The 23,180-nt window shown below is 40.5% G+C and overlaps 1 protein-coding gene across 1 annotated transcript in view; it reads left to right on the top strand.

Annotated features, from left to right (window-relative positions):
* PON3 (paraoxonase 3) overlaps positions 1–23,180 on the top strand; it is a 35,770-nt gene that overhangs the window by 5,508 nt on the left and 7,082 nt on the right. Inside the window, exons 3-5 of the mRNA XM_004007736.5 lie at positions 5,047–5,102; positions 10,963–11,128; positions 15,773–15,899. Of these exons, the coding sequence (XP_004007785.1) occupies positions 5,047–5,102; positions 10,963–11,128; positions 15,773–15,899 (349 nt within the window). The remainder of the gene's footprint in view (positions 1–5,046; positions 5,103–10,962; positions 11,129–15,772; positions 15,900–23,180) is intronic.

Genomic DNA, 23,180 nt, shown 5'->3' with positions numbered 1-23,180 from the left:
AAATCTTCCTATCTTCCTCTTCTTCCCTTTCCCCTCCTGTAGCTTCCCGTGTCTCCAAGATATGCTTCTACTCCATGGTAGGTTCCATTTGTTTTCTTAGCTGGCTGTTTTCTTCCCTTGACGATGTGAAATGATAATATTAATTGATAGTAATGTTTTGGCATGACTTTTGCTCAAGACGTCTATAGAGAACAATCGGAGGCCAGAGAAATGAGGTTATGCCAAAAAATAGGGTTGACAGATTAAAAGGAGTAGATACCTATTTGTAAGACTGGTTTTAGACTTAGCAGTGGGGTTTTAATGTTGTCTGTGCACAGGGTGATGAGTATGTGGAGAGGACTCAGGGGAGGGTGTCCCAGAGGCTATTACTCCCACAGGAGCCACTGTTGCAGAGATGCACTGGGCCATCAGGCAGATGCAGTGTAGGTCAGGGAGGGGGATAAAGGAGGGTTAGGAATAATGCACAATCAGCTACTAATTCTTTTCCACATCTGAGTGCAAAGCACCAGCTTCCCTGTGCTGTGGACAGAGCAAGTGAAAAAAAAACAATAAAAAAACCCCCAAAAAACAGCATAGCATCTCTGGAAAATGCCCACCCATGCTGCAGGTGAATTACTGAAGCAGGTTAGTGCTATCATGGGAGATGTGTGAAACGGTGTTTGGAAGATGAAAAGACTAAATCAGAAATTATACAACTCAGAACATCTTCTATTCAGAAATTAACACTCACTTGTCTATAATTTAACCTCAAACAAGACAAAGTTCAAAAAACTAAAGCAGTTTCTCCTTTTTAGTCAGTCAACCAGCTTGTTGCTAAAAGCTTTTATAGAAAAGGCAGGTGTTATATTGGGTACAAGGACATGGTAGTGAATAAAACCAGGTCCTTGATCCAAGCAAGTTACAGCCCAAGTGTGGAAAATATCATGGTGGAGGTAGTCACAGGTAACCATATTAGTACACAAATTGGATGTTGGAGCCAAGAGAGGTTGAAAAGGCTGAGGGGACAGCATCCAAGTCATCTCTAAGGGCCTGTGATACTCAGCCAAATGGAGGTGAGACTGGGTGTGGGAAACGTGTGTTGCCAAGAAGCAGGTAACAGCATGTGCTCAGGTATGCAGGTAAACAAGCCTGGCCCACCTCGGAACTGCTGACAGAGTGCTGCAGCACACCTGGGAAAAACAGCGAAGGGTGGGAGCCACACGAATTGAGCTCGGAGCCAAGAGGCATAGAACTGTGGATCTAGGTCAAGGAGTTTGAGAATTTTACTGCCAACCCTACTGGACCTTTGGAGGGTTTTAAGCAGGGGCATTACAAGGTCAAGTTTGCAATTTAAAAAGAATGGTTGTAGGGGAGCAAAGTGGACCTACTAGGAAGCTATTACAGAAATCCAGGAGGGAGTTCCAGAGCTTGACAGACTTGTGATCAGATGATTTTAGGGAATAACGAAAAGGAAGACATCAAGGATAACTCCAAGGTTCCCACTTTGGGTACTTGGGGGATAGAAATGTCATCCACTGAAATTGAAATATACAAAATGGAGCAGATTTAAGAGGGAAATTTCCAGATCGCTTTGATACATGTTGAACATGAGAAATGAAAAGGCCCAATAGAAATATCCTATATATGGGAGACCTGGTTTGATCGGTTGGGAAGATCCTCTGGAGAAGGGAACAGCTACCCACTCCAGTATTCTGGCCTAGAGAATTCCATGGACTACATAGTCCATGGGGTCGCAAAGAGTCAGACACAGTGGAGTGACTTTCACCATACATGTATATACAGGTGAATACAGAGGTCTGGAGGTTGGGAGAAAGTTTTGGGCTTGATTTAGAGATTGGAGAGTTAAGAGTATGTGGGTGGAAGCTGACACCTTGGGACTAGAGTAAACGGGTGCTCTGCTATGAGAAATAGCCAAGTGCGGGTAGAGGCTGGTGAGTACTTCCATCCAGCATAGAGGCAGAAGGAGACTAGGGCAAAAGGAAGCCCAGAAGTGGTGTTTAGAGGAAAAAAGAGATAGAAAAAGGTTTGTTCAAAAACTAACCCATCCAGGGGATTCCCTGATGGCTCAGTGGGAAAGAATCCGCCTGCCATAGCAGGAGACATGGGTTCAGATCTCACATGCTGCAGAGCAACTGAACTCGTGTGCCACAACCATTGAGCCTGTGCCCTAGAGCCCATGCTGTGCCACAGGAGGAGCCACAGCAGGGAGAAGTCCATGTACTGCAACTAGAGAGTAGCCCCTGCAGCAGTGAAGACTCAGCGCAGCCAAAAGTGAACCCAACACCTGACAATTGAAAAACACACACATTAATGAATGTATTTTAAAAACTAACCCACCCATATTCAACATCATTTCTAAAGCTGTTTTATTCAGTTTGCTGGATTCTCCCCACATCTATTTTATTCCACGTAGGGCAGGGCATGCATGCTCAGTTGGGTCTGCCTCTTTGCAACCCCATGGACTGTAGCCCGCCGGGATCCTCTGTCCAGGGCACTCTCCAGGCAAGAATACAGGAGTGGGTTGCCATTTCCTGCTCCAGGGGATCTTCCCGACCCAGGGATCAAACTCCCATCTCTTGCGTCTCCTGCACTAGCAGGCCGATCCTATACCACGGTGCCACCTGGGAAGCCCTATTCCATGTATAAAAAGCATTAAATCTTTCAGACCATCAAAACACCATATATGGGTAAATCTTGATGAACTGGAATGCTTAGAAAATGGAAAACTGTGATTGGTTTTCAGGTTCCTAGTTGGGGATTCGTTTTCATCTTCAGTATGATCAATATGATTAAATATTTTTCCATCCTCCAGTTTTCAGTGCCTATTGCTTATTACTCTGTTGATACAAATTTGCATTTTTGGCTTTATTCCACTTTTCGTTCCCCCATTCTTCTTAGGAATCCATTACCTCAGGTAACCATTTTCCCATGTATTTTATTTACTATAGCTGTGCAGCAAACTACCTCAAAACTTAGTGACTGAGAAGGACAGTAGTTATTTTGCTGATGAGTTTGCCGTTTTGGCTGGGCTCTGGGAGGCAGCTCATCTCTATTCCCTTTGCATCAGCTAGGGCATCTCAGCTCATCTGAGACACTTTCAGACCCCTCTGTACCGCATGTGGTCTCTCCACAGTCTCTCCTCTGTACCTGCAAAGTAGCCAGACTTCTTATATTTAGAATCAGGGCTCACAAGGCACATGCTTGGAGAGAGAGAGCAATGGCAGGTTTGATTATAACTTGACTTTGTATGTCAGCTGGCATCACTTCCTCCTCATGCAATTTGTCAGAGCAGTTAGAAAGGTCCACCCAGGGTTAAGGGAAGAGGATACAGACCTAGCCTCCTAATGGGAGAGCTTGAATATCACATTTTTAAGAAGAGCATGTGGTTTTGATACATCATTTCAATCAGATTTGTAAATAACCATTTGCCATATTCAATAACCATTGCTTGCATCCTCAATGCTGCCTGCCTGGGAACACATCATATGTGGGTCCACCTCTCTGCTAGAAAACATGCAATCTCCTTTTCATCCTGTTCTCAGTCATAACTTACTCATTATATGTTTCTTTCTATAGAAAAATGCCCATGACCATCTCTCAGTGAGAAAAGGATCTAAGTAAAATCTTCCAAATTCATTTATTTCCAACAGCTCATCCTAGGATTTATTGCTTTTTTTAAATTGGAGTTTAGTTGCTTTATGTTGTGTATGATCTGTTGCTTTTATCACAGAGAACAATTAATAATTTCCCAATATGATTAGAAAACAATAGATTTTTCAGGCCTCAACAAGTTATCAATAACCTCAGATATGCAGATGACACCACCATTATGGCAGAAAGTGAAGAAGAACTAAAGAGCCTCTTGATGAAAGTGAAAAGGAGAGTGAAAAAGTTGGCTTAAAGCTCAACATTCAGAAAACTAAGATCATGGCATCTGGTCCCATCACTTCATGGCAAATAGATGGGGAAACAGGGGAAACAGTGGAAACAGTGGCTGACTTTATTTTTTGAGCTCCAAAATCACTGCAGATGGTGACTGCAGCCATGAAATTAAAAGATGCTTACTCCTTGGAAGGAAAGTTATGACCAACCTAGACAGCATATTAAAAAGCAGAGACATTACTTTGCCAACAAAGATCTAGTCAAGGCTATGGTTTTTCCTGTGGTCATGTATGGATGTGAGAGTTGGACTATAAAGAAAGCTGAGTGCAGAAGAATTGATGCTTTTGAACTGTGGTGTTGGAGAAGATTCTTGAGAGTCCCTTGGACTGCAAGGAGATCCAACCAGTCCATCCTAAAGGAGATTAGTCCTGGGTGTTCGTTGGAGGGACTGATGTTGAAGCTGAAACTCCAGTACTTTTCCACCTGATGCGAAGAGCTGACTCATTGGAAAAGACCCTGATGCTTGGAAAGTTTGAGGGCAGGAGGAGGAAGGGACGACAGGGGATGAGATGGTTGGATGGCATCACCAACTCGATGGACATAGGTTTGGGTGGACTCCAGGAGTTGGTGATGGACAGGGAGGCCTGGCATGCTGCGGTTCATGGGGTTGCAAAGAGTTGGACATGACTGAGTGACTGAACTGAACTGAACAACAAGTCAGAGGAGAGAAATACTTGGCAGAGAAGTCTTTAAGTGACCTTCACAATGATGGCTTTCCAAATGTTATCACTTGGTCTATAGATCTGTCTTGTGTGGCAAGTAAAGCTGAATCTCTTAGGACATGCTCTAGGAGTTTTAATTTAAAGAATAAATCTAGAATATGAATTTATTTTATATTTATTTTCTTTTTTCTCCTGAAAATGGACTTCTTAAAAAAAAAAAAAAAGAATAATTTAGTATTTCAGGAACCTGGCTCAGGTTTTCCTGGAGAGCAGCATGCCTGTAGGATTCCTGAAAGTTAATATTATTTCCCAAATAAATAGCTCAAAAAGTTAAGGTAGTTTCCAAAAGAAGTTCAAAGTCTTGACTGTGTGTGAAATCACTTTTTAAGCCACCATTCATGCATCTTTCTGATCCTCAGCTGCTTTTTTTTCTTTTTTATAGAAAATGGCTCTGAAGATATTGATATCCTTCCTAGTGGGCTGGCTTTCATCTCCAGTGTGAGTATTTCCCATGCTCCTCAGATGCGCAGGTCAACAGCTGTATGGACAGAACATTAGTGTCACCAACTCAAGTGTCCCACTTGTATGTAAACTAGTCAACTAAAAGCACCAAAATGGGATTCCAGAGGCTAACTGAGGCCAGACAGAAGTGCTCAGGCTTGCCTACCCCATGGTGGGCAGTTATATACCCAGGGGAGTGCTGATAAGTGTATATTGAATTCCATTCACTTCCTAGACGAGGCTCCAGATTTGCTCTGTGGCTATCCATCCTCACCATTGCCCTTCTGGCTGAGCCTCAGCTTCTGGAAGTCATCTTCTTACTAATCGGTATTCATCTCATCATGCCTGCCTGAGTTTGGAACTCAGTAAATGTTTGCAGAGTCAATGTTAGCCCTGTTACTCAATTCATAACCATCTTGCATTTCTTTGCATTTCCCAAGAACATTTCCATCTTAGGTTCCTCAGCATTTAAAGAAAAGCTCTTTCAAAGAGGAGTAGGGAAACACATGCATTTTATTTCCAGTACCACCTTCACAGGTTGGGGATGATTAGGAAGCTATGAGAAGGACTGAACTTCAACTAATTAAAATGTTATATTGTAAAAATATTGAAAATTATCATATACTTAGTTAAATCAGTTACAATTTGGAGTGGGACTTAGGGTTTTGAAAAAAGTAGGTATTAATTACATTTCCGATGTGAATTCTGATTGCTGGAATTTCATGTTCTAATATTCCATTTGGGCCAATAAAATACTATCAAATAACACATTTTAAAAGTCTATGTCTTTTGGCCAAAAGGGGGGCCCATAAAATATTTTTTAATGGTCCCAATTTCTAAATTCTTCAGTATGGTCAGAGTCTATAGTCAATATGCATTTTAAATTGCTGCTGGTGTGGTATATGTTAGGGTAGGTGGGTGGAAAGGATTTTATGTCTTTAGTTTTCCTCCAAAAACTAAAGCTGTCTAGAAAAGCTTTTTCTTTGTTGACTTAAATTAACCTACTGTCAATTTAGGTTTTCAATGTGATGCCCAACAGACCTTTAAAAACAATTATTTTATGGCTAGGAGGTGTGTAGTTCCTACTGTATATTTCTTTTCTATTAATATTTTCACTAAAGGTAAGTGTACTGAATTCTTGTTATTCAGCAAGTAGAGATTTTCATCACAAATAATTCTATGATAAATGTTAGCTCTTTTTGCAAAACAACAAACAACTCATTCTTATAGGATAAGGATAATGTTCTTTGCTTATTTTTAATCTTGCTGTACTGCAATAAATTCAAGTCCTTGTTCTTCCTGGTCACCTCCTACTGCCCTTTCCTGCCATCGTAGAACATGTTTGGAAGCTGCTGATTTAGGGAGTAATTCTGTGTGATAGATATTTTTAGTCTATTTAGAGGCGCCAAGCAGGCTATTTGCTTCCTTACCTTGGGACTTGACATGTTCTTTGCCAGCAAGATTACTCCCTTCCTCACATGTTGCCATCTAACTCCTAGTTCCCTATGAGGGCTCACTGCAGGAGAACTTTAATTCCTCAGGAATATCCCTCATATCTTTCCGGGCAAGGTGGCTCTTCTGTGCCCCCATAGTTTCCCTGTGGGTAGGGTCTTAGATGCCTCCCCATATCTGGTTGGCTTGCTTGGTGCTGCCTCCCTGGATTTCAGTTCTTTTGAGACTAGGACTTTGGAGTGTCTGTTGCCATGCGGCACCTGCCAAGGTATCTGGCATACATAGGAGCTTGGCTGCTTACTGAATATGCGTACTGGTAAATGAGGGCCATGGAGGAGTGCAGTGCTTGTCCACATGTACCTGTAGTCTGTTGGTGGAAATAAGATGCCTGCACACCTAGGTGATTTATGTCATTTTCAGGGGTGAATGGTATCAAAATAATTGCAATCATTTGCCAAGATTCTTACCTAACTGCTTTAAACAGAAAACCAAACATATGTAAAGAGTTTCATTCATCGTGACACTTACTGTAGGCCATGTTTGTTGGCCATGCTCCACCCTTATTCCCCAATCAGATCATTTCCATTTCCAGAGCACCTGATCCTTCTACCAGTCGGCAGTGCCCTCACATTCCTCCAAGCTCCCACTGTACTTGCTGTGGGGTTCTGCCCTGAGCAGCACTCCTGAGCAATATAATATTCTCTGTCAAACCTTTCTTTATGGTGTGGCAAAAAGTTGTACATCACTGTACAACTAATGATCTGAGTGATTTAGGCATTTCACTTCTCTGGGCTTAATTTTCCTTATATGAAAAGAGAAGATTTACCTCAACTGAAAATGGGAAGAATTGGGTGTCTCTGATATCCTTCCCTCAATGTCACCACTATTTGTGCCATTGGACTTAGTGACAAATTGACTATGAAGGAAAGGATAGATTTGGAGTCTTAATTGTGGAGTCTTAATCACTGGGGAGAGCAGTGATTCCCTTAATAGAGAATAGATACATATGAGAGCAAGGATTTGAGGAGAGATGATTTTGGTTTTGATCACTTGATTTTGAGCTGCCTTTAGGAAGAAGTTGGGATGCAAGCTAGGGCTCCATAGAGAGGTTCCAGGGAAATGTGCATATTTGATACTTACTAATATGGAAGAAATAAATGAAACCTTATGAATGAGCTCTTCAAGGGAAGAGTGCAGAATGAGAAGGAAGGGATGGATGAGGACAGAGGGAGGGAAGGGCAGGAAAGGAAGCAGTAATTCTATCTGGAAATTCTACTTTTGGTTTTTTGATAAGAAATAAAAGTTCTACCATAGTGTCAAATGCCATAGAAATACAGATAAGGAAATACAGAAGGATTATTAAATAAGACATTTTGGAGGCCATATAGAGGTATTTCTACAAACTGGTAGAATATGGATTCCAGAGAATTAAGAGCTGGAGCAATTCAAACCAAGACAACAAGGTCAAGTGATGTTTCTAAGAAATTTGACAGTGAAGGAAGGAGGGAAAAATGCATATTTGAAGTAGTAAAGTTGGAAAATATTTGTTTCAGGGAAAAAGAAATGAGCAATTTTTCAGGTAAAAGAAGGGGACACTGGTGAAGAATGAGTGGTGAATTCTAAAGACAGACCCTAGAGATCACGGAATTAACTAACAACAGAAGGATATTCTTTCCTTAGAAAAGAGGGAAAAAGGATGAGAATTGATAAAACTGAAGAATAAACTGAGGTAGAAATGAGGGAATGAGGAAATTCATGTTGAATGGCATGGGTTTTTGTTTTTTTTTTCAGTGAAAAAGGAGGTAAAGTCATCCACTGAGAAAGATGGTGTGGTCTATGGAAGATAATGAAATAAATCCAGAATAGATACTTAGAGATACACAGTAATTCACATATTAGAATAAACACAAATATTGATAAAGAATATTAAATGTATGGTTGAAGTTGAGATGATAACTTCATAGAGTTTTTCAACCTGGTTTTAGACTGCTGCTGCTAAGCCGTTTCAGTCGTGTCCGACTCTGTGTGACCCCATTAGACAGCAGCCCACCATCCCTGGGATTCTCCAGGCAAGAATACTGAAGTGGGTTGCCATTTCTTTCTCCAGTGCATGAAAGTGAAAAGTGAAAGTGAAGTCACTCAGTCATGTCCAACTCTTTGCAACCCCATGGACTGCAGCCTACCAGGCTCCTCCATCCATGGGATTTTCTAGGCAAGAGCCCTATATAAAAGCTAGAACAGGGCAAAGAGACTTGATAGATGGTTTGATAAGGAAGCAGTGAGCAAAGAGTGAGTCTTTCTTAGAAGACAGGCTCTTAACTGATGATGGCAAGATTCGAGGTCTGGAAGCAGAAGTGCATGGCTCAGGGCCATTAAAAGACACTTGCTCTTTGGAGGAAAATCTATGACAAACCTAGACAGTGTATTAAAAAGCAGAGACATCACTTTGCCAACAAAGGTGTGCATAGTCAAAGCTATGGTTTTTCCAGTAGTCACGTACAGATGTGAGAGTTGGACCATAAAGAAGGTTGAGCACCAAAGAATTGATGCTTTTAAACTGTGGTGCTAGAGAAGACTCTTGAGAGTCCCTTGGACTGCAAGGAGATCAAATCAGTCAATCCTAAAGGAAATCAACCCTGAATATTCATTGAAAGAACTGATGCTGAGCTGAAGCTACAATACTTGGGCCACCTGCTGAGAAGAGCTGACTCAGTGGAAAAGACCCTGATGCCAGGAAAGATTAAGGGCAGGAGGAGAAGGGCATGACAGAAGATGAGATGGTTATATGACATCATCGACTCAATGGACATGAGTTTGAGCAAAGTCCTGGAGATAGCAAAGGACAAGGAAGCCAGGCCTGCTGCAGTCCATGGGGTTGCAAAGAGTCGGATATGACTTAGCAACTGAACAACAACAGGGGCATGCTGATCTGTCCTCTAGGTGTGGTCACTTAAGGGGGATGAATGATAGAGGGAATAGCCCTTCCACCAATGGGCTTCAGTGGCTTGTATTATCTGAGGAAAGCCAGGTTTCTCATAAGGTTTAAGCATAGAATGACTATTCTGAGAAAAGTTTGAAGATATAGGCAGAGTTATTTGCCATGGGGTCACAAAGAATCGGACACAACTGAGTGACTCACCAAATTTGGAACTGAAGACCTACTCTCCCAGAGGTCAGGGGTGAGGCAATGGAAAGGCCAAGAATAGTATGAGTAAGAGTGTGTGTGTAAGAGAGGGAGGGAGGAAGGGGAGAGAGAGTGCAAGGGAGAAGTTAGAGTAGAAAGAAAGAGAGAGAAGGAAAGAATTTAAACTGGGTATAAGTAGACATGAGTGTACAAGAAAATATACAAGGTTGTTGATGTTTACATACATCAGAGTGATAGAGGAAGGATACAAGGAGGAAGTAGGCAGAGTTTTATAATTAGTAGAGAATAAACCAATCCTAAGTTTTGACACAGTGACCTCGGATGCAGCAAAGGTCCAATACATTCAGGACACCTATTATTGGTTGATAAACACCTGGTCCTTCCAGTAGAAACAGCCACTGTACAAGTTACTGGAATGAATGTTTTACAGTATTTGGAGAAAAGGATTCACATTCAAATCTTTGGACCAATCTGTAGGAACCAATCAGGTCAGAAATAGTCAATTCAATGAAATTGGTTCTCCTATTAATTCTTAGCTGATCCTACTCTTTGTCATTACATAATATAACAATGCAGGATATAACAATGCTCCCACCCTACACTGTTATATTATGTAATGACAAAGAGTAGGATCAGCTAAGAATTAATAGGAGAACCAGTTTCATGGCCACCTGATGCAAAGAGCTGACTCATTTGAAAAGACCCTGATGCTGGGAAAGACTGAGGGCAGGAGGAGAAGAGGACAACAGAGGATGAGATTGCTGGATGGCATCACCAACTCGATGGACATGGGTTTGGGTGAACTCTGGGAGTTGGTGATGGACAGGGAGGCCTGGTGTGCTGTGGTTCATGGGGTTTCAAAGAGTCGGACACGACTGAGCGACTGAACTGAACTGAACTGAGGGTGGGAGCAGTGCAATGAAACCATACACCCTAGGACTAGAAAGAACCTTAGTAATTAAATATTTTAATTTCCACATTTTATAAATGAGTAACCTGTAGCTTAGGAATGGTTAAGGGACTCAAACAAAGTAATTCAGCTTATTCTCTTGTATTATGCTCTTTGGCTTAACCTCCTCTCTATATATTAAAAACTGAAGATAGATTCTTCCCATATTCCCATTCCCAATGGCTTGGATGACACTGGTAATCCTTCAAATCAGATAATGGCAACACCTGACAGTGTAAAAAAAAAAAATCCCAGAAATCTATAAAAGAAATTTAGAGCTTTGAACATTTTTGTTTCTCTGTTTCTTAAAGGGATTAAAATATCCAGGCATGCCAGACTTTGCACCAGATGAGCCAGGACGAATCTTCTTGATGGATTTAAATGAGCAAAACCCTAGGGTCCAGGAATTAAACATCAGTGATGGTTTTGACAAAGCATCCTTTAATCCACATGGAATGAGTACTTTCATTGACAAAGGTAAAACCTGAATGCTTAAGAATAAGGGGGAAATGAGGGAAATACAAACCACTCATCCTCAAACTACCCAGCGTGTATGTCAAAGGAGGGAAGATGATATTTTACCATAAAGGTATATATTTTTGAGATAATAAATGTGTATCAAAACATTTTTTTAATTGCATGAAAGAGGGGAAGACTAGATTGTGATCAAACCCTTTCTCCTATTCCCTTTTCATCTCACCATCAAAACCAGTCTGAATGTTGTTCTCAGAAATCTAACATATAAACTAAAGGCCCTTTGAAAATAATCATGTGACATCATGCTGCTGCTGCTGCTGCTAAGTCGCTTCAGGCGTGTCTGACTCTGTGCGGCACCATAGACGGCAGCCCACCAGGCTCCCCCATCCCTGGGATTCTCCAGGCAAGAACACTGGAGTGGGTTGCCATTTCCTTCTCCAATGCATGAAAGTGAAAAGTCAAAGTGAAGATGTGACATTATGAAACAACATAAAAGAAAACAATAGATGAATTAGACATGATCAACATTAAAATCTTCAAAAGATACAACCAGTATACCACAGGTAACTCTGCTGAAGGTTGCGTGGCAGCCTGGATGGGACGGAGTTTGGTGGATTATGGATACATATATGTGTGTGGCTGAGTCCATTTGCTGTTCACTTGAAACTATCACAACATTGTTAATTGGCTATGCTCTAAGAAAAAGTAAAAAGTTTATTAAAAATAATAAAATACCAAAGTGGTTTACCACGTGATACACTTCTATTAAGATGAACTAAATAAAGAAAAAAACCACCACCATGGAAGTGAAAAACAACCTAATGAGTAAGAGGGAAAGATTTGCAAATCAGATATTTGATGAGGCTTATATCCAGAATATATGAATAATTTTACATCTCAACCAAAAAGACACACAACCCGATTAGGTAAAAGACCAAGATCTTAGTAGATTGTTCCAAAGAGATATACAAATGGTCAATCAACATATGAAAAGATACTCAGTATCCTTAGTCATTGCTGCTGCTGCTGCTGCTAGGTCACTTCAATCGTGTCCAACTCTGTGCGACCCCATAGATGGCAGCCCATGAGGCTCCCCCGTCCCTGGGATTCTCCAGGCAAGAACACTGGAGTGGGTTGCCATTTCCTTCTCCAATGCATGAAAGTGAAAAGTGAAAGTGAAGACGCTCAGCCGTATCCGACTCTTCGCGACCCCGTGGACTGCAGCCCACCAGGCTCCTCCGTCCATGGAATTTTCCAGGCAAGAGTACTGGAGTGGGTTGCCATTGCCTTCTTCTTAGTCATTAGGGAAATGCAAATCAAAACCATAATGAGTCCACTTTATAACCATAGAGCAGCTACAATAAAAAAGACAGACAATAACTAGCATTGGCAAAGATGTAAGAAAGTTGACATCCTCACACTTTGCTCGTGGGATTGGGTGCAATCACGTTTGAAATCAGTTTGGCAGTTACCCATAATGTTAAATCTAGAATTACCATATGATGTAGAAACTACTCCTTGGCACATATGCAAGAGAACTGAAAACATAGGTTCATATAAAAACTTACACACATATAGTCATAGCAGCATTACTCCTAATATGCAAAAGGTAAAAATAATCCAAATTCCCATGAAATGATGAATGCATAACCAAAAGGTGGTATGTTTATACAATGGAATATTATTTGGCAATAAAAATAAACAAAGTACTGATAAATCCTGTAAGCATTACCCTAAGTGAAAGTATTCAGTCACTAAATACCACATGCTGTATGACTCCATTTATATTAAATGTCCAGAACAGGTACCTTTATATAGACAAAAAGTAGATTCATGGTTGGCGGGGACTCAGGGGAGTGGGGAATGGGGTGTGACAGCCAATGGATATGGGGTTTCTTTGGGGGAGTGATGAAAATATTCTGGAACTAGATAGTGGCTATGGCTAGACAACTCTGTGAATACACTAAAAACACTAAACTGTACATTTTCAAAGTGTGAGTTTAATAGCAAGTGAATTAAATCTCAAAAAAGCTGTCACAGAAAGCAGGGCATAGTTATGACTATACTGTATTATATGTGCTTTAAAATAACATTATTTTTCTTTATAGTGTATAAGTCCAGACTAACAACTTTTAAATATTTGTGGGGCTACAAATCATGTAAAATATAAGAAGAATGAAACCTCTCTAGTAGTAATGACATGAAAAGGAGGAGAAATGGAAGTGTTGCAAATCAAAATTTTTGAATGAATGGTGTTTTAATTCTTCCAATTACATACTGGAGTTACAATGCATTGTTAAATATAAATTTGCTAAAGTAATTTCAGTAAACAAAAAAATAATTAATAATTATTTCAGTCCACTTATCCAGGTTACATTCCTTTCATCTGAACCAATAGAGACTTGCTGATTTTTAACATGTATACTATCATGTAAGAATTGAATCGCCAGTCTATGTCTGATGCAGGATGCAGCATGCTTGGGGCTGATGCATGGGGATGACCCAGAGAGATGTTATGGGGAGGGAGGTGGGAGGGGGGTTCATGTTTGGGAACGCATGTAAGAATTAAAGATTTTAAAATTTTAAAAATAAAAAACAAACAAAAAATAAATAAATAAATAAATAAATGGGTACCTTTTAAATAGCTCAAAGATATTTTTGTTGTTGTTCAGTCACTTAGTCATGTCCAACTCTTTGTGACCCTATGGACTGCAGCACACCAGGCTTCCCTGTTCTTTACCATCTCCCAGAGCTTGCTCAAACTCATGTCTGTTGAGTCAGTGATGCCATCCAACCACCTCATCCTCTGTCATCCCCTTCTCCTCTTGCCTTCAATCTTTCTGTGCATCAGGGTCTTTTACTAAGTTTAATATTCCCCTGAAATCTATAATAATATATGATGTGTATTTGCTTAGCAAGCTCTTATTTAAAAGATAATTGTAACTAACAGTCTTTATTGTTCTTCAGTTCATAAACTACTTTCATATATACTTTATTCCTCAAAATAAAACACTGGGCCCAACCTTGACTCTTCTCCTCTCCCTGCCCCATTAAATTGACTGTTTACAAGGTTCTGTCCAATCCACCCCTCACAGAGCTCTCCAAGCCTCTCACCTCTCCCTATCCTCCCTGCACCATCCCAGTCCAGTCCCCAGCATGTCTTTCCTAGATTCTGCAGTGGCCCCTGATGGTAACTGCCCTCTTGTATCACTTCAAATCATTTTATAAGCAAGTAGTTATTTTCTGTGGAAATGTGGTCATGTTACTCCCTTCTAAAAATTTATCATACGATTCCCATCACTCTCAGAAGTGAAAGTTGTTTTTTCTTTTTTAAGATAGGACCATTTACTGATTAATCCTCAGGCATATAATCAGGTTTTCAGAAGTTGAGTGTATTATTATTAACATCTTATTTTATTTGTTAGTGACCTCCCTTAATTATGTATTTAATTCACAAGGCCAAAACATTATACATAAATTGGCATGCATGAGAAGATAGAGAACAAAAGTCTTCTCACCAGGCATCTCTTAAATGAAAAAAAGGTCTTAAGAAGCAGGTAAAGCTGGGGCAGCACATATATTTTTCATGTTGTGACCAGCAAGAGTGTCTTGTTGAAGGGCCACGTGGGGACTAAATCCTTCTCGTATTCTGTCAAGTCCCTGGAACAGAGTTGGGTCAGACCAAAAGAAAGGTTCATCTGTGAGGGAGCACTTTTCCTTAATTCAGATAATGCTGCCCATATGCTTCAGGGGCCCTAAGGATAAGCCCCACATCTCAGAGCTCCAGCTTCCAGCTTGCTCCACTGCATAACTGGAAACCCCAAGAAGGGAACTGAGGAGATGAATGCAGATCCAGTCCTGAGTGGAAGCATGGGCCCAGGTTTTTTCAAACTCTGGAGCTCATCTGATTTAGAGCTCCTGGTAAGTTAGAAAAGACTACTCTGACAAGCCAGAGTGCCCTAATCTGGTTCACATCACAGCAGTTCACATTCCAATATGAGAACAGACAGCTGAACATTCCTGAGGCTGGCTATATCCTAGAACTGGCTAATCTATCTTCTCCTACACTCATATTTACATTTCACATCCATTGGGTTCACAAATAAAAACCGTTTCTGCAGCCTCAGGTAGGGTGACTTGTGTTAGGAGTTCATTCTCTAATTGGGAGGTGTTTCTTTTAATATGTTTACGCTGGCATGACACCTCTTGAATGTGTGTTGCAATGTAGGCTCTTCTCACAGAAAAGAATTCTCAGAAAAGCTTCACTTGCCTCCACCCACTTCTGTTTGCTGAAGGGCCACTTTGGGAAACCACATCTATGTTTATGCACCGTGGTAGCTCTGAATCTTCCTGTTAGAGAGGGTGTGCAGGTGAGGCTGAGGGGAGCACTGCAGAAATATCTGGGCTTGGCTTTGCCACTGGGTGTTGGTAAAACTGCTCATAAGTCATTAACCTTCTGAGTGTCAGTTTCTTCAACAAAACGGGGATTCTGGCATTTGTTTGACTTACATTAGATGGGTTGTGGGGATCAGATACAAGATGTGTATAAGAAAAATCCCTGGACATAATCAAGTTCTATACTATGTCTAAAATAGTTGAAATAGAAGCCAACTTCTTGGAAATTATGCCTTTTTTCCAATTTAGACCAAACTGTGTATCTTTATGTTGTGAATCATCCCCACATGGACTCCACCGTGGAGATATTTAAATTTGAGGAACAACAACGTTCTTTGGTATACCTGAAAACTATAAAACATGAACTTCTCAAAAGGTATGGAATTATTTTGCATTTTTATTTATTCTGCGCCTCTGCTGTGTGCTTTGTTTTCTTAGTTCAGCAGGCTGTCTTATTATTTTTATTATTAATTTATTTTTTGGGGAGGCTAATTACTTTACAATAGTGTATTGGTTTTGTCACACATTGACATGAATCCACCACGGGTGTACCTGTGTTCCCCATCCTGAATGCCACTCCCATCTCCCTCCCCATCCCTTCCCTCTGGGTCATCCCAGTGCACCAGCCCCGAGCACCCTATATCATGCATCCAACCTGGGACTGGTGATCCGTTTCACACATGATATTATACGTGTTTCAATGCCATTCTTCCAAATCATCCCACCCTCTCCCTCTCCCACAGAGTCCAAAAGACTGTTCTTTACATCTGTGTCTCTTTGCTGTCTCACATACAGGGTTATCATTACCATCTGTCTAAATTCCATATATATGCGTTAGTATACTGTATTGGTGTTTTTCTTTCTGACTTACTTCACTCTGTATAATAGGCTCCAGTTTCATCCACCCCATTAAAACTGATTCAAATGTATTCTTTTTAATAGCTGAGCAATATTCCACTGTGTATATGTACCACAGCTTTCTTATCCATTCGTCTGCTGATGGACATCTAGGTTGCTTCCATGTCCTGGCTATTATAAACAGTGCTGCGATGAACATTGGGGTACATGTGTCTCTTTCAATTCTGGTTTCCTTGGTGTGTATGCCCAGAAGTGGATTGCTGGGTTATATGGCAGTTCTATTTCCAGTTTTTTAAGGAATCTCCACACTGTACTCCATAGTGGCTGTACTAGTTTACATTCCCACCAACAATGTAAGAGTGTTCCTTTTCTCCACACCCTCTCCAGCATTTATTGCTTGTAAACTTTTGGAGAGCAGCCATTGTGACTGGCATGAAATGTACCTCATTGTGGTTTTGATTTGCATTTCTCTGATAATGAGTGATGTTGAGCATCTTTTCATGTGTTTGTTAGCCATCTGAATATCTTCTTTGGAGAAATGTCTGTTTAGTTCTTTGGACCATTTTTTGATTCAGTTCAGTTCAGTTCAGGTCAGTCGCTCAGTCGTGCCCGACTCTTTGCGACCCCATGAATTGCAGCATGCCAGGCCTCCCTGTCCATCACCATCTCCCGGAGTTCACTCAGACTCACGTCCATCAAGTCCGTGATGCCATCCAGCCATCTCATCCTGGGTCGTCCCCTTCTCCTCCTGCCCCCAATCCCTCCCAGCATCAGAGTCTTTTCCAATGAGTCAACTCTTTGCATGAGGTAGCCAAAGTACTGGAGTTTCAGCTTCAGCATCATTCCTTCCAAAGAAATCCCAGGGTTGGTCTCCTTCAGAATGGACTGGTTGGATCTCCTTGCAGTCCAAGGGACTCTCAAGAGTCTTCTCCAACACCACAGTTCAAAAGCATCAATTCTTCGGCATTCAGCTTTCTTCACAGTCCAACTCTCACATCCATACATGACCACTGGAAAAACCATAGCCTTGACTAGCTGGACCTTAGTCGGCAAAGTAATGTCTCTGCTTTTGAATATACTGTCTAGGTTGGTCATAACTTTTCTTCCAAGGAGTAAGCATCTTTTAATTTCATGGCTGCAGTCACCATCTGCAGTGATTTTGGAGCCCAAAAAGATAAAGTCTGACACTGTTTCCACTGTTTCCCCATCTATTTCCCATGAAGTGATGGGACCGGATGCCATGATCTTCGTTTTCTGAATGTTGAGCTTTAAGCCAACTTTTTCACTCTCCGCTTTCACTTTCATCAAGAGGCTTTTTAGTTCCTCTTCACTTTCTGCCATGAGGGTGGTGTCATCTGCATATCTGAGGTTATTGATATTTCTCCTGGCAATCTTGATTCCAGCTTGTGTTCTTCCAGTCCAGCTTTTCTCATGATGTACTCTGCATATAAGTTAAATAAGCAGGGTGACAATATACAGCCTTGACATACTCCTTTTCCTATTTGGAACCAGTCTGTTGTTGATTGGGTCATTTATTTTTCTGAAATTGAGCTGCAGGAGTTGCTTGTATATTTTTGAGATTAATTCTTTGTCAGTTGCTTCGTTTGCTATTATTTTCTCCCATTCTGAAGGCAGTCTTTTCACCTTGCATATAGTTTCATTTGTTGTTCAGAAGCTTTTAATTTTAATTAGGTCCCATTTGTTTATTTTTGCTTTTATTTCCAATATTCTGGGAGGTAGGTCATAGAGGATACTGCTGTGATTTATGATGGAGAGTGTTTTGCCTATGTTTTCCTCTAGGAGTTTTATAGTTTCTGGCCTTACATTTACATCTTTAATCCATTTTGAGTTTATTTTTGCATATGGCATTAGAAAGTGTTCTAATTTCATTTTTTACAAGTCATTGACCAGTTTTCCCAGCACCACTTCTTAAAAAGATTGCCTCCTTTGTTGAAGATAAGGTGTCCATAGGTTTGTGGATTTAGCTCTGGGCTTTCTATTTTGTTCCATTGATCCATATTTCTGTCCTTGTGCCAGTACCATACTGTCTTGATGACTGTGGCTTTGTAGTAGAGCCTGAAGTCAGGCAGGTTGTTTCTTCCAGTTCCATTCTTCTTTCTCAAGATTGCGTTGGCTTTTTGAGGTTTTTTTGTATTTCCATACAAATTGTGAAATTATTTGTTCTAGCTCTGTGAAAAATACCACTGGTAGCTTGATAGGAGTTGCATTGAATATATAGATTGCTTTGGGTAGTATACTCATTTTCACTACATTGATTCTTCTGATCCATGAACACGGTATATTTCTCCATCTATTAGTGTCCTCTTTGATTTCTTTCACCAGTGTTTTATAGTTTTCTATATATAGGTCTTTTGTTTCTTTAGTAGACATATTCCTAAGTACTTTATTCTTTTCGTTGCAATGGTGAATGGAATTGTTTCCTTAATTTCTCTTTCTGTTTTCTCATTTTTAGTGTATAGGAATGCAAGGGATTTCTGTGTGTTGATTTTATATCCTGCAACTTTACTATATTCATTAATTAGCTCTAGTAATTTTCTGGTGGAGTCTTTAGGGTTTTCTATGTATAGGATCATGTCATCTGCAAACAGTGAGAGTTTTACTTCTTTTCCAATCTGGATTCCTTTTATTTCTTTTTCTGCTTTGATTGCTGTGGCCAAAACTTCCAGAACTATGTTGAATAGTGTGGTGAGAGTGGGTACCCTTGTCTTGTTCCTGACTTTAGGGAAATGCTTTCAATTTTTCACCATTGAGGATAATGTTTGCTGTGGGTTTGTCATATATAGCTTTTATTATGTTGAGGTATGTTCCTTCTATTCCTGGTTTCTGGAGGGTTTTTATCATAAATGGATGTTGAATTTTGTCAAAGGCCTTCTCTGCATCTATTGAGATAATCATATGGTTTTTATTTTTCAATTTGTTAATGTGGTGTATTGCGTTGATTGATTTGCAGATATTGAAGAATCCTTGCATCCCTGGGATAAAGTCCAGTTGGTCATGATGTATAATCTTTTTAATATGTTGTTGGATTCTGTTTGCTAGAATTTTGTTAAGGAATTTTGCATCTATGTTCATCAGTGATATTGGCCTGTAGTTTTCTTTGTTTGTGGCATCTTTGTCAGGTTTTGGTATTAGGGTGATGGTGGCCTGATAGAATGAGTTTGGAAGTTTACCTTCTTCTGCAATTTTCTGGAAGAGTTTGAGTAGGATAAGTGTCAGCTCTTCTCTAAATTCAGCAGGCTGTCTTAAACTTTTGTTTTGAAGTTGGTTTTTTTTTTTTTTTTCCTAAAGCTTTCTAAAGGTTCCCATGGTGACACTGCCCAGCACCTCACTAAAAATTGCTGTATTTAGTATTGAATATCTCTAACTTTTGGAAAGCATTTTAATCCTATAAAGGTGCTCAGTTAGATTCCCAAGCTCTAATTCCATCCTCAGTAACACAACAGTGCAGTACTTGCTACTGGGCTCTTTAAACATCCATACCCTCTAGTTGTCCTAGTAGGTTGTAATCTGAAAGCCACACCCACTGGGTGTTATAACCAGCCTCCAGAAGGACCATTCCTTTGTTCAATCAAAGCTTTAAAGTAGAATTTGAAGGAAGAATAAAAAGGCCTGTAGGCACATATACAAATTCACACTTATCAAGTGTTGACTGTGTGCCAGGCATTGTGCCAAAATACCTGATCCACCTCTTCTCACAACTGCCTTTAGTGACAGGCAGGAGTAAACAGACTTAGAGCAGTTTGGGGCCAAGTTACTTCCCCAAGTTACATAACTTGTAAGTGGCTGAATTAGGTGTAAACCTTGACCCATCTGAATTCAAAGCTGGGCTCTTACTCACTGTGATGAACATCTTAGAGAAAAATTCTAAGTTTTTTATGGGCTAGGTTGCCTGTTCCGAGCCTATAATGAACTATGAAGAGTCTTTGATAAAACAGACTCAGCATCAAAAGACTGGTTCTAAAACAGTAGAGGTCCATCTTCGCATCAGGCAGAAGAGTAGGGAAAGCAAAGGAACGAAGTTCATCTTCTCTCCTTTGCTCTCTTTCTCAAAGACATATTTTAATTTCTCCATACAGAATTAGGGGGCAACAAAAGCAGAGGGGAGGAAGTAAGAGAACTTAACGTTGTTGACTTTTCCCATGATGCGTCATGTTGGGTTCTGAGGCATGGTGGGGACTAGGACTGCCACAAGGTAACTGAGAAACTGTGGACCAACAACATAACCTGTGCTTCAGTGTTCTTAAGCAAAATGGGGATTCTCTCATGGGCCTGATTACCTACCTGGTGATTGTGAGGATCAAATGCAACATCACCTCATGGGAATAGCTCCTCAGCAGAGCCAGAGGGAAAACTCGAGACACCATTCATTTATTAGGGAGGACCAGCCCAGGATACGAAAGTCAGAGACCAACCTGAGGCAGGGGAAGGGGAGTGTCATAGGTTGAACTGTGTCCCTTCAAAAAGATAAGTTGAAATTTTAACCCCCCTCCCGTATATTAAAATATGACCTTATCTGGAAATAGGATGTTGTAATTAGTTAAGATGAGGCTATATTAGAGCCTGCCTTTAATCTAATATGATTGATGTCCTTATAAGAAGACAGACAGCAAATGAGACAACAAATTTGTGTTGTCCTAAGCCTCCCAGCATGTGGTAACTTTTTTACAGCAGCACTATTTGGAAGAGACTATGCCAAAGCCTTTGACTGTGTGGATCACAATAAACTGTGGAAAATTCTGAAAGAGATGGGAATACCAGACCACCTGACCTGCCTCCTAAGAAATCTGTGTGCAGGTCAGGAAGCAACAGTTAGAACTGGACATGGAACAACAGATTGGTTTCAAATGGGAAAAGGAGTATGTCAAGGCTGTATGTTGTCACTGTGCTTATTTAACTTATATGCAGAGTACATCACAAAAAATGCTGAGCTGGAGGAAGCACAAGCTGGAATCAAGATTGCCAGGAGAAATATCAATAACCTCAGATATGCAGATGACACCACCATTATGGCAGAAAGCAAAGAAGAACTAAAGAGCCTCTTGATGAAAGTGAAAGAGGAGAGTGAAAAAGTTGGCTTAAAGCTCAACATTCAGAAAACGAAGATCATGGCATCCTGTCCCATCACTGCATGGCAAATAGATAGGGAAACAATGACAGACATTATTTTTGGGGGGCTCCAAAATCACTGCAGATGGTGACTGCAGCCATGAAATTAAAAGACACTTATTCCTTGGAAGAAAAACTATGACCAACCTAGACAGCATATTAAAAAGCAGAGACATTACTTTGCCAACAAAGGTCCATCTAGTCAAAGCTATGGTTTTTCCAGTTATCATTTATGGATGTGAGAGTTGTGCTATAAAGAAAGCTGAGCACTGAAGAATTGATGCTTTTGAACTGTGGTGTTGGAGATACTCTTAGAGTCCCTTGGACTGCAAGGAGATTCAACCAGTCAGTCCTAAAGGAAATCAGTCCTGAATACTCACTGGAAGGACTGCTGCTGAAGCTGAAACTCCAATACTTTGGCACCTGATGTGAAGAACTGCTGGGAAAGACTGAAGGCGGGAGGAGAAGGGGATGACAGAGGATGAGATGGTTGGATGGCATCACCGACTCAATGGACATGAGTTTGAGTCATCTCCGGGAGTTGGTGATGGACAGGGAGGAGGCCTGGAGTGCTATAGTCCATGGGGTTGCAAAGAGTCAGACACAACTGAGCCACTAAACTGAAAACTGATACAGAAGAGAGTCTATAGTAAATATATTTGTCAAGCCAGCCACTGCTAAGTGTAACTGACTACTTGAAATCATGGGATTGCCCTCCAATAAGCAACATAGGCATCATTTCAAGACAGTCTAGTCAAGATAAGAAAGGAAGAGGAATTTATCCACCAGCCCCATCTTTCAGTAGTCAAAGGTTTGCTTCAAGGGTTGTTATTTCCTGCACAAATCTCCTTACGCAGGTGCAAGGCAAATCTGGTGATATCCTGTGCTTTGATATCAATCTGAAAGCCTGGAAGTAGGAGTAAGAGGCCCATAACAGACATGGACAAGGCACTAGAAGGGTGCACTGTGGAATTCTGTCAGGTCCCATGCAGAGCAGGGTGAAGCAGTGCCAGCTGGGACAGAGCAGGTGGGCTTTGAGGACTTTGAGAGGTGCCCTGATAAACACAATGACAAGGCATTTCAAGAGGTGGAAGAAAGTGGTACAGGACATATTATGAGGAAGTTTAACTTAATCTATGGTGTTGGGCAATACCTCTTAGAAGAAGGACTGTGTAAACTGAGACCTAAAAGACAAGTAGCCCAACAAACTTGGGGAAATCATTATGCACCAAAACCTCAAAGTAGCTCCTGATTCATCCAAAAGTTTTTTTTCCTAAATTAAGTCTAAACTTGTATGGGTGTAACTGAATCACTTTATTATACACCTGCAACTAACATCATTGTTAATTGACTATACTCCAATATAAAATAAAAAATTTAAAAATCATGTATACCATGAGAAAGGGTGGCACATTAAACTTATTGACAATATTGTGTATTTTACAAAGTTGCTGCCTAAAGGAGCTTCACACACACACACACAAAGTTCAATTTTTTTCCTTGCATTTTTTTCAAGTCATCTTTTTCTTTTCCAAAATGGAATTAACTTTGTTTTTATTGACTTTTGTTGTAAGAGTAAGACTTGCTTCATTTAAATTTTTTAATGGTATTGAAGAATATAAATAAGAGAGAATAACACTCATAATCCCACCTATGCAGAGAAAATATAAAG

Source organism: Ovis aries, chromosome 4 (genome assembly GCF_016772045.2).
Source record: "Ovis aries strain OAR_USU_Benz2616 breed Rambouillet chromosome 4, ARS-UI_Ramb_v3.0, whole genome shotgun sequence".
Lineage (NCBI taxonomy): Eukaryota > Metazoa > Chordata > Mammalia > Artiodactyla > Bovidae > Ovis > Ovis aries.
This window is presented reverse-complemented; position numbering and strand designations above follow the sequence as displayed.